At 37.5% G+C, this 15,905-nt stretch overlaps 1 protein-coding gene across 3 annotated transcripts in view; it reads left to right on the top strand.

Annotated features, from left to right (window-relative positions):
• The window catches only part of FZD3 (frizzled class receptor 3), an 89,266-nt gene that overhangs the window by 33,655 nt on the left and 39,706 nt on the right, over positions 1-15,905 (top strand). Inside the window, exon 4 of one of the 3 annotated variants that reach the window (XM_065878841.1) lies at positions 2,166-3,183. In XM_065878841.1, the coding sequence (XP_065734913.1) occupies positions 2,166-3,183 (1,018 nt within the window). Of the gene's footprint in view, positions 1-2,165; positions 3,198-15,905 lie in introns of all 3 variants that reach the window. The other 2 variants (XM_065878843.1, XM_065878842.1) reach the window with 2 other exon arrangements.

The following is a 15,905-nucleotide window of genomic DNA, read 5'->3' as shown; positions in this document are numbered from 1 at the left end:
AAAGAGGCTGGAGGCAAGTGAGTAAGGGAGAAGGGAAGGAAATAAGAGCAGAAAAGGACTGGGGGTGGGTCTTTAGAGCTCTCTTACGGAATTTGGATTTGACTGAGTGAGAAGGGAAGCCATTAGAATTTTGAGCAGAAGAGACATGATCATGAACACAGGAGTGACGTGTCTTTAAAGGATCACTCTGGCTCTTGTGTGGAGATGGAGATAAACTGGAAGCCACTCCAGAAGTCCAGGGATGAGGTACTCATGGCTCAGACTGGGTGGCTGCAGTAGAGGAAATGGAAAGTGGTCGGATTCTGGATACATCGCAAAGTAGAATGACAGGAAGTGCTGGTAGGTTGTGAGGTGGATATGAGGGAGAAGGGATTTCAAGGAGGACCGTAAGGTTTTTGGCCTGAGCGACTAGAAGAATGGGATTACCATTTGTGGAAATGGAGAAACTAAGGAGTGGAAATCAAGAGTTTGGTTTTGGGAGGGTTAAAGAGTGAGGGGTGTGTATATGGTGAATTGGCAGTTGGATATACAGATACAGCCATTGATATATTTATATCAATGTTTATACATACATACGTCTCACACATGCACATATATTTCTGGAATGTGCTTACCTCTCCAAACCTTATCTCCTGTCACAATTCATGCACTCCTCGTGCCCCAGCAATGCTAAACACACCCTGTTCAAACCTCCGTGCCTTTGTTCCCATTTCTTGCTAGAATACTGATTGCCATACTGCCAATACTGGCAAATACTGATTCAGAGATCCTGTGTTGAGGGACTTAATCTATGAAGTCTTTCATAACCTCTTCCCCTGAGATAATTAATCCTTCTTTATATCATTTTTATATTTTATATAGGTTTTGATTGCTTCATATATCACACTGCTGTATTTTGTGTTGTGTTTACAAGTTTTTGCCTCCTTTTGGACTCAAGGATAGAGATCCTGGGTTTTGGGGTCTTTTTCTGTAAAAGCCCTGGCATACTGTAGAATTCCAGTAAATGCCTGCATGCAATAAGTTTCTGTCATTTGGCTTTATAATCCAAGCCCTGTGAAGAGAATGGTTTGTATTAGAAAATAAAAGATTAATCAGCTTCAGTGTAAGGTTATACATATATATGGCAAACTTAATATCAGTGATAGTTTCTTGGAAACGATTTGATGCATATAACTGCTAAATATCTAGTTGGTGGGAGTCTGAAGGCTTAGAAACTGATGCTGGCAAGAAAATTGAAGATGCAGGAAGTTCATGAGAATAGTACTCTCAATAGTGTATGTCTGCAGCACAGCCCTGTTTTTTCTGTACTATGGTTATGATGCTTTCTCAAGTCTGGAAAATTGTCAAAATGCAGATTTCTTTGGCCCTAACACAGGCATACTGAAACAGGATTTGAGGTGGTGAGGACCAAGAATTTGTATTTTAAAATGACCTTAAGTTTTTCTCATGCACGTCAGTGTTTGAGAATAACTGGAATAGAGAATGCAGTGGATTGGAGAGACATTAGCAGTGGTAGGAAAGAACTAGTTGACATTAGAGACCTTAGGAGGACTTTAATTAACCAATATGGTAAGCAGAGAGTGAATTTTAAATGGGAAGAAAAGATCTAAAACTAAGCCGCTTGTAAGGATTTTTAGTGCTGATTTAACTCAAAACACTTTGGGCCATGCAATTAGGGAAGATTTTTAACCCTTATTTTTAAGAAAGTTCTATTTGAGTCTAGGGTAAATTGAGGACTATATTGTAATTAAACTTTAGAAAGAAGTAACTTTTAGCTACTATTCTGTTGGAGCTTTTTTTTAATGTATATTTATTATATATATATATTTTTTTAAATTTATATTTTTAAATCTTACTCTAAACTGTGTATCCTAAATAAATAGTATGTAAATACACTATTTATTGATGGCTATGCCTGACTACTTTAATAAAGAGTAATCTTTTTGAAGCCAAAACAAAATTAAGTATAAATTTTTCATTTTTTTTGTCAGCTGTGTAAAATCTAGTTTTATGACCCACAAACAAAATATGACCATTAGCATTATTTCTTCCACTTAATTGTAATGTGCTCCAAGGACATAAGAATAAACCACAGGTGCTAAATTTGGAAATCCAAATCATTAGGTTCCCAATAAGTAAAAATGGTTCTCGTCTTGTATTTTTAGGTTCCCAGATTGTGATGAGCCGTATCCTCGACTTGTGGATCTGAATTTAGCTGGAGATCCTACTGAAGGAGCCCCAGTGGCAGTGCAGAGGGACTATGGTTTTTGGTGTCCCCGAGAGTTGAAAATTGATCCTGATCTTGGCTATTCTTTTTTGCACGTGCGTGATTGTTCACCTCCTTGTCCAAATATGTACTTTAGGAGAGAAGAACTTTCATTTGCTCGATATTTCATAGGATTGATTTCAATCATTTGCCTCTCTGCCACATTATTTACTTTTTTAACTTTTTTGATTGATGTCACAAGATTCCGTTATCCTGAAAGACCTATTATATTTTATGCAGTCTGCTACATGATGGTGTCGTTAATTTTCTTTATTGGGTTTTTGCTTGAGGACCGAGTAGCCTGCAATGCATCTAGCCCTGCACAGTATAAGGCTTCCACAGTGACACAAGGATCTCATAATAAAGCCTGTACCATGCTTTTTATGGTACTCTATTTTTTTACTATGGCTGGCAGCGTTTGGTGGGTAATTCTTACCATCACGTGGTTCTTGGCAGCTGTGCCAAAGTGGGGTAGTGAAGCTATTGAGAAGAAGGCATTGCTATTTCACGCCAGCGCGTGGGGCATCCCTGGAACTCTAACTATCATCCTTTTAGCGATGAATAAAATTGAAGGTGACAATATCAGTGGCGTGTGTTTTGTTGGCCTCTACGATGTTGATTCATTGAGGTATTTTGTTCTTGCACCCCTCTGCCTGTATGTGGTAGTTGGGGTTTCACTTCTCTTAGCCGGCATCATATCCCTAAACAGAGTTCGAATTGAGATTCCATTAGAAAAGGAGAACCAAGATAAACTGGTGAAGTTTATGATCCGGATTGGTGTTTTCAGCATTCTTTATCTTGTACCACTCTTGGTTGTAATTGGATGCTACTTTTATGAGCAAGCTTACCGTGGCATCTGGGAAACAACATGGATACAAGAACGCTGCAGAGAATATCACATTCCATGTCCATATCAGGTAAGGGAAACCTTGTTCTAAATTTCAGAATATGTGACAGTGAAAAGAGCTAATCTTAGCTGATTGTTTTTTTATTGTTGTTATTTTGGGTTTTTTTTAACTCTTCATGAACGACCTGTACATTAGAATTTTAAAGTGAAGATAATGAACAAATGTATTGTAGTAAGAATGTCATACACATGTTTCTATAAACATTTTCTGTTTAAAAGATGACTTTTACAAGTCCAAGCTGTGGGCTTTTAAGCACTTTACTTCTGTTATCGCAAAATAGTTGCTTGTTGATTATTTAGAAGTCTGCAGGTTTGAGGGGAAGTTGTTGATTAAAAGGCAGTGTCTTTCTGTGGAAATTTTACTGATATTCAGAATAAGGATTGTTTTAACAGTTTTGCAAAAAAAAATAGGACACAGTTGTACAAACAAGTTCATCTCTTAAATACTCTTGGTTTTTCTTTTTTGCGTACTGAAGTGTTTTACCTTTGAGTTTAAAGAGATCAGATAATCATAGAATCATAGATTTTTAGATCTAGAGAGAACTTCAGAGATCATTTATTCAGGTTCCCTCTATAATTTAGAGTTCTTAAACATCTGTCTCATTTGAGGCTTAGAATTACTAAGTGATTTGTTCACACTCCGCTTGGATTTGGTTCTAGGAGAGGAGTGGAACAAGGAAAGCAGTTTAGAGGGATTGATGCTAAGTATTTATCTCTCTCATCTTAAAACCTCTCTAGAACCTATGCTCCTAGCTATTACCCTCTCTTCTTTCTTTTAAGACAAGTTTTCTTGAAAGAATTGCCTCCACTTGGTGTCTCATGTTCATTGTGCTCCAGCTTCCCTGTTCTCAAAGTGCACCAGCCACCCTTTCATCTCCCCCAACCCTTATGTTTCTCTAATACCTTTTAAATACCTTTATTAAAGTACTTATGCATTATAGATAACTTACGTTTACTTGTCTCTTTTCCCTACTAGACAGTGAACTCTTTGAAAGCAAGAACTTCTTTTTCATATTTTTTGAAAGCACGTTCTGTAGGTTAGTAGATGATGGCATTGAGAATGTGAATGTGTAGATTGAGAAGCAAAGACTTTTTAAAAATAAATTTATTTATTTCATTTATTTATTTTTGGCTGTGTTGGGTCTTTGTTGCTGCACGCGCGCCTTCTCTAGTTGTGGCAAGCGGGGGCCACTCTTCATTACGGTGCACAGGCTTCTCATTGCGGTGGCTTCTTTTGTTGCGGAGCACGGGCTCTAGGCTCGTGGGCTCAGTACTTGTGGCTTGCAGGCTCTAGACCCGCAGGCTCAGTAGTTGTGGCACACGGGCTTAGTTGCTTCATGGCATGTGGGATCTCCCTGGACCAGGGTTCAAACCTGTCCCCTGCATTGGCGGGCAGGTTCTTAACCACTGCACCACCAGGGAAGTTCAAAAAGACATTTTTTTTTAATACATATATTATTTTTATAAATTTATTTTCATTTTTGGCTGCGTTGGGTCTTCGTTGCTGTGTGTGGGCTTTGTCTAGTTGTGGCGAGCGGGGGCCACTCTTCGTTGTGGTGCGTGGCCTTCTCATTGTCATGGCTTCTCTTGTCATGGAGAGCACGGGCTCTAGACACACGGGCTTCAGTAGTTGTGGCACGTGGGCTCAGTAGTTGTGGCTCATAGGCTCTACAGCACAAGCTCAGTAGTTGTGGCGCATGGGCTTAGTTGCTCTGTGGCATGTGGGATCTTCCCGGACCAGGGATCGAACCTGTGTCCCCTGCATTGGCAGGCAGATTCTTAAGCACTGCGCCACCGGGGAAGCCCCGAAAAGACATTTTTAAGAAATGGTAACAGTGGTACTGCAGACAAGGAGTGTGTGATTAGCACATAGTCAATGCTCATAAATATTTGATGACTGAGAATGCCAATTCCCCCTTTTTTATTTTGTGGTATAAATAGTCCAATACAAAATTAATTTTTATCGTATAAATATTAGCTACTGGCTTTTAAAAAAACCAACTCATAATTGAAAGACCAGAAAAAATGAATAATTGAAATTGTATTACACTTCTTGACAGAATTACTTATTAAAACTCGTAATGTGAGGTTTCAGACCTGAAGCTAAGTAATCAAATTTTGCCCCTAACGAGAGTGAAAGAGATGGTTGAATTACATTGTGCGCTTCTCAATATAAGGTTTCTAGGATTCCAAATATATATTGTCTTAGGGCTATTGAACAAATAATGTTTGGCTCTGAAATAATGATCTGAAACATACCAAACCTCAAACATGTAAATCAGTAAATTAGAATAGTTGGGCTGCTGCTATTTTCAAGACATTCCTAGAATTCTTTTAGCATCTTTAGAACCAGTTTGAGTTGCACAAAAATGTGTGTGTGTATGCATCTCTTCATAGTCATAGGTTAAAAGTGTTTTTTATTTCCAACTTACAGAAATAATGTTGGATTTCCAACATCCTAAAAAGAATAGAGAATGGTATAATAACAGTAGCATAGTTATTAAGCTGTAAAGTCTGGGTTAGGAATACTGGCTTCCTATCTAACTCTCATTATTTACTAGTTTTATAACCTTAGATCAGCTTCATCTCTCTCTACTTCAGTTCCTCATCTGTAAAATGCGTAATAGAATCTAACAGTAATGAAAGAGTAATCATATTAGATACAAATAGTAGTAGAATGTGTCTCCTAGGGTTGTATTTAGGAGTCTACATGCAAACACTTAGAAGAGTGCCTTCTACATATTAAGTGCTCAAATGTTAGCTCTATTGTTCATTTTTTTCATTTATTGTTGCTGCTGTTATTGATATGTATACACACACACACATACATACATATATAAATGTTTTTTTAAACCATCCAATACCAAACTTTAGGAAATGCTATATTTGTTTTAAGTTTTTGAGAATATGCATGCCGATATGTGTACCACTAACTTGTCCATTTTAACTGCAGTAATCTAATGTATAAATATACTGCTGTTTGTTCACTCATTATTTTGTTGATGGACAGACATAGTTTTCAAGTTTTTTTGCTGTTGTAATACCTGTCTTCCTTGTACATGACCAAGAATTTCCATGGGCTGTATACCCAAAAGTGTAATTGTGGAATTGTAACATATGTGCAACTTCAAGTGGTTATTTTAATTTACACTCCCAGTATAGAGTATGAATTCCCCATTTCTCCCCATCTTGGTGTTCTCAGGCTTTTAGCTTTTTGCCAACCTTTGAAACAATATCTCAAGTCTATCATGATTTTTATTTCCCTTATTCCTCATAAGGCTCAGTATGTTTTCATATTTTTATTGGCTATTTGGGGTTTCTCTTCTGTGATTTGCCTATTTGTTACTGTTGTCCATTGCTCTGTTAGGTTATTTGCCTTTTGTTGTTATTGTTGTTTTAATTCTTTGTCAGTTGTTTGCATTGCAGGTATCTTATTCTGCTCTGTACCTTGTCTTTTCACTTTGTGTTTTCTTTGCCTTTTGTGTTTTAAGAAATCCTTCCCTGCCTCTCAAAGTCATAAAAATGGTCTGCCATATTTTTTCTAGCGGTTTTTAAAATTTGCTGTTTTGATTCATAGCTCTAATCCCTTGAAATTTATTTTTATGTATGTTATGAGTAACATAATTTTATTTTTTCATATGAATAAGCAGTATGCTTTTTGCACCATTTATCAAATAGCCCATCTGAACTGTAATGCAACGGCTATAATATACAAGTTCCATTTTTAGGCTCTCTCTTTTGTGCACTGGTCTGTTTGTATAACCTTGTAACAATTCCACATTTTCTCTACCTTATTCTTCTTCAAAGTTATTTTAACCATCTTGGCACTTTTCTATATGAATTTTAGAATAATTCATCCATGAAAAACACTGTTTGGAATTTTATTGAAATTGTTTTAGGTTTTAAATGAATCTGGGAGAATTTGCTATCTTTGTAATACTGAGTTTTAGTATCTTTTAGTTTCTTTCTTTATGTATGTATTCATTCATTTGTTCATAGGCACCGTACAGTTTTTGTTGCAATTGTGAGTGAGGTCTTTTCTGTATTACACTTTTCATTTGGTTATTGCTGGTGTACAAGAATGCCACTGATCTTTGCATATTGACCTTATATTGAGCATCCCTGCTACGCTCTTCTATTAGTTCTAACTGCATATTGGTTCTCTTAGATATTCTTTGTAGAAATCCTCTTGTCTGCAAATAAGGACAAATTCGTATCTTGTTTGCTTTCCAATTCTTATGTTTTATTTAAGATTTTTTCCATCTATACTCATGAGTGAGATAGATTGTGATCATTTTGCTTTTCTTGCCCTGTCCTTTTCCTTTTTGGTGTCAAGGTTATAATAGCTTCATAAAATGAGGTATTTTTCTTCTATTCATTGAAACAGTTTTTACAATAAATAGGGTCTGTCTGCTCTTTGAAAGGGCTGGTATATCCTCCCATAAAAACCCTCTGTCATGGTATCTTTGAAGTAAGGAGAGAGAAGTTTCATCTTTCTGAACTGAAATTCTGCATGCATTAATCAGTAACTCCCCATTCCTCCCTGCCTCTCAGCCTTTGGCAACCATTATTTTACTTTATGTCACTATGAATTTGACTACTCTGGGTACCTCATATAAGTGGAACTCAAATACTAGAATTTTTTAAAAAATAAATTTATTTATTTATTTGTTTTTATTTTTGGCTGTATTGGATCTTCATTGCTATGCACGGGCTTTCTCTAGTTGTGGTGAGCAGCATCTACTCTTTGTTGAGGTGCACGGGCTTCTCATTGTCGTGGCTTCTCTTGTTGTAGAGCACGGGCTCTAGGAGCGTGGGCTTCCGTAGTTGTGGCACATGGGGTCAGTAGTTGTGGCTCGCGCGCTCTAGAGCGCAAGCTCAGTAGTTGTGGCGCACGGGCTTAGTTGCTCCGCGGCATGTGGAATCTTCCTGGGCCAGGGGTTGAACCCGTGACTTCTGCATTGGCAGGCGGATTCTTAACCACTGCGCCACCAGGGAAGCCTTCAAATACTAGAATTTTAATACTAACTTTCATTCAGAATTTTACTTTAGGGGAATCTTATATAGACTTGTGAATTGAGCATTAGAGATGCTTAATTTCTATTTGAAGTAATATCCATACATAATTGAACAAGATTTGCTATTACTGAGCATACCTAAAAGAATGCTTAGCAGGTTCAGATGATAATTCCTAATGAGAAGTTTTAAAATTGTGTTAAGCAATGATGTTATACTTGAGGTAGCCTCCTCAGGTGACTTAGAGAACGTAATATTTGAATATATATTCACTTGAAAATCAGTGAGGTTGCTTTATAGTCATTTCTTATATTACTGAAGCTTTAAAACATTTGAAAACTCAGCTTATGAGGTAGTTGATCACATTGTTTCAAAATACCAATTGGGTTTAATGTAAATCGCAGGTATTTAAGTCCATAATTTGAAGAAAAATGGGCTTGTGTAAAGTATTTTAAGATATTTAAAATGAGTGTCCTTGCTGAAAACAGAAATTTGCTGTTTGGATTTTAAAACACTTTATACCAACTGTTTTTTCAAGAACAGTCTATTTAAAAAGTGCATATTAAATGAAACTTGAGACAGTAATATTTAATGCCTGAATCAAGAATTAATTGTGAAATATAGCTTGAGCTTTCAGAATAATGTATATTTTACAGTTTAAAATCAGTAAAGTTTATTCCTAGACTATGTTTCATCTTATGTGTTAATCATTTATTTATGTATTTATTTATTTATTTTTATGTGTTTTTTAAATAACACATTAGTAATTTTCCAGGTACTTAGCATTCTTTTTTTTCTTTTTCTTTTTTTTCTTTAAAAGTAATTCCCTGGGCTTCCCTGGTGGCGCAGTGGTTGAGAGTCCGCCTGCCGATGCAGGGGACGCGGGTTCGTGCCCCGGTCCGGGAGGATCCCACATGCCGCGGAGCGGCTGGGCCCGTGAGCCATGGCCGCTGGGCCTGCACGTCCGGAGCCTGTGCTCCGCAACGGGAGAGGCCGCAGCAGTGAGAGGCCGGCGTACCTCAAAAAAAAGAGGCCCGCGTACCGCAAAAAAAAAAAAAAAAAAAAAAAGTAATTCCCTTTATTTATTCAGGGGCTTCTAAGAGGCTCAAAGCATTTTATGAAAGAGTTTACAAGTTTCAAAGTTTGTTGATATTTCTGGAAAACCGTTCACATGTAAAATACTGGTTAAAAACATGGGCTTTGAAGTCCTGTCTCTAACACTCTGAGCCTCAGTTTCCTCGTGTAAAATGTAGGAAATAATATGTTAAATATAGTAATATCTACCTCATGGGTGGCAGAGAAGATTAAATGAGAAAATAAACTTAAACTTCCTACTAGAGTGCCTTGCACAAAGAAAAATTTCAGTATTCCGTTGTTACAAGTACATAATTCCTGAGGTTTAAAAAAGGATTGTTCTTAAACTCTGTACTAGAATCATCATTTTTTTCTTTAAATATTGATTTTCAAAAAAACATGTTTCCTTTCCTAAAGTGCCCCTTCATTTTTTTTCCATCTCTTTTCATCCATCTAATCCAATGCTGTATGTCTCAAGGAATTTTGATACTAGAACCTGTGTTTCAAAATATAAATAAATGCGTTAGCATAATAGAAGCAGCCTAGCTAGGACTGTCAAATTCACATTAGAGCCATTTGTAGAATTAAAACAAAAATTATTTGTGTAGAAAACGAACAAAAAAACATTATTTGTATTCTTTCAGCCACACAAGGCAACCCATCTGTTGTTTATCTAATCTTGATTCAGAAACGTGCAACATCAAATCTAATTTAACAATTTTAGCTTCATTTTCTGATAAGAGTGTTTCCCTTTACCAGACAATTCCAAAAGGAATTAGCATTGTTTATGAAAGGGCCATAAGGAAATGGGTATGTTTTGCAGTTCCAACATTACTGACAACAAATAATTCTGTATAAAATATATAGTACATACTACTAATCTTTTTTTTCTGCTACTAATCTTTAAAGTGGTAGATATACTGCCTGTGACTTCATAGCACCAAATTCATTTTTCCTCAAAATTTTTTAGTGTCTGTAATAGAGGGAAAGAGAATTCCTGAAAAAATATTCTAAGTCTCTTATAGAAAAATATTTTAAAATATTATATTTTAGAAATATAGAATATTAAAGAAATTTATTTAAAAAACTATTCATACTATTATGTACAGGTTGTAAAATGCTGTCAAATGGCACTTTTGGATAAATATTATTATTTTTTTTTTTTTTTGCGGTACGTGGGCCTCTCGCTGTTGTGGCCTCTCCCGTTGCGGAGCACAGGCTCCGGACGCACAGGCTCAGCGGCCATGGCTCACGGGCCCAGCCGCTCTGCGGCATTTGGGATCTTCCCGGACCGGCGCACAAACCCGTGCCCCCTGCATCGGCAGGCGGACTCTCAACCACTGTGCCACCAGGGAAGCCCAAATACTAATATTTTAAAACATACAAGTGGCTGTTATCTTGGCGTCTGCTAAACAGAATAAATAGCCTAAGCCATGAGTTCAATTTAAGTCTTAACTGCAGATATATCTGGTATAAAATGGTTTACACATGTTTAGGAAAAAATTCAATGTACTTTCCACAGTCTATAGCAGGGCACAGCAGACTTCCTCTGTAAGGTCATATAGTAAATATTTTAGGCTTTGCCAGCCATGTGGTTTTTGTTGGAACTACTCAGCTCTGCTGGTGGTAATGCACAAGCAGCCATAGACAATATGTAAGCAAATGGAAATGTTCCAGTAAAGCTTTGTTTACAGTAACGTAATTGGGCGAATTTGGTTTGTAGGTTGTAGTTTGCCAACCCGTGAACTACAGCAAGCATTATTCTCTATCACCTTTGAGAATTCCTTCATAACAGTGGTTCTCTATGACCTTTGAGAATTCTTTCATAACCTCTGGCACTTTTCTGTCTCATGGAAATTGTCACTGTCTCATTCTCATTACTGAGTTTTGAGGATCATCATTTTACTGTATCACATAATGGTATTAAAAATATTCAGTAAAATCTGGTATTATATCATGATAATAAAATAAATTCTAGTACATCACTGTAATAAAGACATGCCAATAAATCTTATTTCCAGTTGTCTTTGAAGTCATCACCACACCAGTTTAAAGAAATAATTTGAGTAGTTTATGGGAATAGTAAAATAGAAGCAATAATCCGAGAAGCTTCTAGTTATTAAGTATGTACTATGTATCAGGTCCTGTACTTAGCAAATTTATACTCATTATTTCCTTTAATCCTAACAATAGCGCACTAAGTTAGATTGTATTCAGTTTTATAAATGAGGAACTGAGTCTCATATACAACCTATCTAAATTCGTGGTTTTTTTTTTTTTTTTTTTTGGCTGTGTTGGGTCTTCGTTGCTACGTGCAGGCTTTCTCTAGTTGCAGCGAGCGGGGGCTCCTCTTCATTGCAGTTTGAGGGCTTCTCATTGCAGTGGCTTCTCTTGTTGTGGAGCACAGGCTCTAGGTGCACGGGCTTAATAGTTGTGGCATGTGGGCTCAGTAGTTGTGACTCGTGGGCTCTAGAGTGCAGGCTCAGTAGTTGTGGCGCACGGGCTTAGTTGCTCCGCGGCATGTGGGATCTTCCCAGACCAGGGCTCGAACCCATGTCCCCTGCATTGGCAGGCGGATTCTTAACCACTGCACCACCAGGAAAGCCCCAACCTATCCAAATTCTTACAGTAAGTGCTAGAGCTGGGGTGTGAATTGTATTTCAGATTCCAGAGACTACGAACCACCTACCTGATCATGTCAAATGTGAAATCTTCCATTTTATTTCCTCTATTGAATCACAAACATTCTATCAGTGACTTTTTAAGCTGTGTTAAGGTCATTGAGTTCATTAATATTGTAAGTTTGCTGAAGAAAGAGCTAAGAAGTTTGTCTTAAAGTAGAACATTAGGAAAATAAAATACACTCAGGTTTCTTCAGTCAATATGACTTCTGACAATATGTCTGAATAGGAGCATCAACAATTAAAGTCTGAACCAGTAAAATCTGGAAAGAACACACTCTTTGAGACATCGCAGGTCTTACATACTCTTTGGGGAGATCTCCAAAGAGTCCTCCAGTTCATAAATGATTATGAATTGGAACCAGCACAATAAGGAGCTAGGGCTCGTCAAACAGAGTCAATTAGGTGGATGAGACAGGAAAGGTAACTGAAGTGTGGTTGCTAACGGTGGCGGAAGTTGAGACTTAGGCCAGCTGGGAAGTTGAGAAAGGGAGCCAGAACTCCCTTGCTAGCCTAAATCATCAGGGTCATAGGCTGAAGTGTTTGCAGGTTAGTTGTACCTCCTGGCAATCAGCTGGAACAAATCCTTTCTCCAGGATTCCCACTGACTGATTAACCAAATAGCTCACAAAATAAAGACCCCAAACACATGAGAAAAGAAGCCACTATGACTGAGAGTCATTGGATGTAGCAACATCAAACTTAGAACTGTAGATACTGAAATTGTCAAAACTGAATAATAGAATAGATAAGTGTGTAACATTTATGGAAATAACAGATACAGTCACAAAGATTACAAGTCTACAAGAAACTACTCGGAATAGAAGATTTTTAAAAAATTAAGCATCTAGAAAGATAATTTTTGAAATATACTCAATTGATGAATTTCTGAAATATAAAACAGCAGTTTAGACTGCTGTTTGAAGAGAAATTTAATGAACTAGTAGTAGGTGAAAATAAAGGTATCCAGAATGCAGTAAGAGAGACAAGGAAAATATGAAAGTGATGTTAAGAGAAATGGAGGACAGAATGAGAAGGCCTAATAGGAATATAATTAGAGTCCCAGGAGGGAGTTCCAGGAGGAGGGAATTGAGAAAATGTAGGAGAGACAATATTTCAAGAGATAATGGCTGCAAATATTCCACAACTGCTAAACCTGTGCATTCACAGACCAAGGAGGTTCTATATACCACTAGCAGGATAAATAAAAAGAAATCCACACTTCAGTGAAACTGTAGAACGCCAAAGATAGGAATCTTGAAAATAGTCTCAAAAAAGGACAGATCATCTAAAAAAGACCAACAGGTAGAATGACAACAGAGTCCTTAACAATAACAGTGAAAGCCAGAAGATGATATGTTATCATCTTGTTGAGAGAAAAAAACTTTTCAGGGACTTCCCTGGTGGCTCAGTGGATAAGACCTCATGCTCCCAATGCAGGGCGCCTGGGTTCGATCCCTGGTCAGGGAACTAGATCCCACATGCATGCCGCAACTAAGGAACCTGCCTGCCGCAACTAAGACCTGGTGCAACCAAATAAATAAATATTTAAACAAAAACAAACTTTTCAACCAGAATTTTGTACCTTGTAAAACTGTTGCGGTAGACCTGGGGATGCATTGCCAGATGCCCTTTAAAGAAAGGCATGCTGCTCAGCTGCAGGGAGTGGGGTCAGCAGACACCCTTCAGGTGCAGAGAGCTGCTTTATCTGAGGTCAGGCCATATCTGGGGTGGCCTGCAACCAGCGATTGTTAGGTGGGCTAAGAAGCCCTGGCCATTGGCCCAGCATGGGACCCTCTGAAGGTCCTTATTCACTCCACAATTCCTTACCAGTTTGGCAAAAGGCTTTTCTGAGAATGCACAGCAGGTCATTTTCTTCTGCCCAATCCTGCTTCCACTCTTTCCTTCACAGGTACTGTTCCCTAATGAAGATCTTGCAAACATCATCTTTGCATATTATGGAAAACTCAAATTTGTTCTCAAAAACAAAGATGTCATAAAGCCATTTACATATAAACATAAACTGTTAGTTTACCACCGAAAGACTTGTACTAAAAGAACTTCTAAAGGTTATATTTCAAGAATGAAAACGATCTCATAGTACGAGATGCAAGAAGGAATGATGAGGAGATAAAGTTGTGAACATATATATACAGCTAAACAAATATTGTTTCTATAAAATACCAGTAACAATGTGTAATTTGGAAATACATCTAAAATCCTGTAGAAAACAAAATACAGCAAAATGTATATATAGACCAAAATTGGGTTAATGCTATAATCAGCTGCATCAGATATCAATTGATGATCTAGAACTCCTGACAGATGCCCTCCCCACCCCCCTTTTATTGCTCTTCTCATAGGCCTCTTGTTCTTTATGGTTTTTTTAAATTCTGATTGGTTTTTAATTTAATTTTTTGAATAGGTGACTTGTAATGTTTATAATGTTAAAAATATGTATTGTGAAGCATTATTCCTACTCTTGTTCCTCATATTCTCAATTTTTGCCCCCTCTCCATCTCTACCAGTAACCACCATATATGGTTTCTTGTATGTATTTCCAGAGTTTGTTTTTCCATAAGGTTGTTTTGAGAAGTAAGTCACAGTATACTTAAAAGAGCCCAGGGCTTCCCTGGTGGGGCAGTGGTTGAGAGTCCGCCTGCTGATGCAGGGGATACGGGTTCGTGCCCCGGTCCGGGAAGATCCCACATGCCACGGAGCGGCTGGGCCCGTGAGCCATGGCCGCTGAGCCTGCGCGTCCGGAGCCTGTGCTCCACAACGGGAGAGGCCACAGCAGTGAGAGGCCCACGTACCGCAAAAAAAAAAAAAATTAGAAAGTTTGGTTGTGCCTGTATTTCCTAAGATGCAAATTGTTTTATTATTTCAAGTATTGTTGAATGTGAGATTAGGTTTTTTCTTTTTTTTTTTTGATTCAGGTATAATTGACATATAGCATATTAGTTACAGGTATACAACATAATTATTCAATATTTGTACTTAACAGATGTAAGATTTGCAAATATTTTCTCCCATTCAGGAGGTTGCCTTTTCATTTTGTTGGTGGTTTCCTTTGCTGTGCAGAAGCTTTTTAGTCTGATGTAATCCCACTTGTTTATTTTTGCTTTTGTTACCTTTGCTTTTCGTGTCAGATCCAAAAAATCATTACTGAGACTGATGTCAAGGAGCTTGCCACCTATGTTTTCTTCTGGGAGTTTTATGGTTTCAGCACTTATGTTCAAGTCTTTAATCCATTTTGAGTTTATTTTTGTGTATGGTGTAAGATAGTGGTCCAGTTTCATTCTTTTGTGTGTGGTTGTCCAGTTTTCCCAACACCATTTATTAAAGAGACTGTTCTTTCCCCATTGTGTATTCTTGGCTCCTTTATCAGAAATTAATTGACCATATATGCACTGGTTTATTTTTGGAGTCTCTTCTGTTCAGTTGATCTATGTGTCTGTTTTTGTGCCAGTACCATATTGTTTGATTAGTGTAGCTTGTAATATAGTTTGAAATCAGACAGCATGAATGATGCCTCCAGCTTTGTTCTTCTTTCTCAGGATTGCTTTGGCTATTTGGGTCTTTCGTGGTCCCATACACATTTTAGGATTTGTTCTATTTCTGTGAAAAATGCCATTGGAATTTTGATAGGATTGCTCTGAATCTATAGATTGCTTTGGGCAATATGGATATTTTAACGGTATTAATTTTTCCAGTCTATAAGAATGGAATATCTTTCCATTTATTTGTCTTCAAATTTTTTCTTTAATATCTTATTTTCTTGTTGTAAATCATGAGATTACAGGAAAATTTTGTGGAGTTTAAAAGAACTGATTTCTGAACATGGTCTATCCCCTAAATAGTTTTTACGGGCTGAGGAAGTTGATTTTTTTTTTTTTTTGCGGTACGCGGGCCTCTCACTGTTGTGGCCTCTCCCGCTGCGGAGCACAGGCTCCGGACGCGC

The sequence above is a fragment of the Phocoena phocoena genome, chromosome 6 (genome assembly GCF_963924675.1).
Source record: "Phocoena phocoena chromosome 6, mPhoPho1.1, whole genome shotgun sequence".
Classification (NCBI taxonomy): domain Eukaryota; kingdom Metazoa; phylum Chordata; class Mammalia; order Artiodactyla; family Phocoenidae; genus Phocoena; species Phocoena phocoena.
Note: the sequence above shows the minus strand (reverse complement) of the source record. Positions and strands in the feature narration are given on the sequence as shown.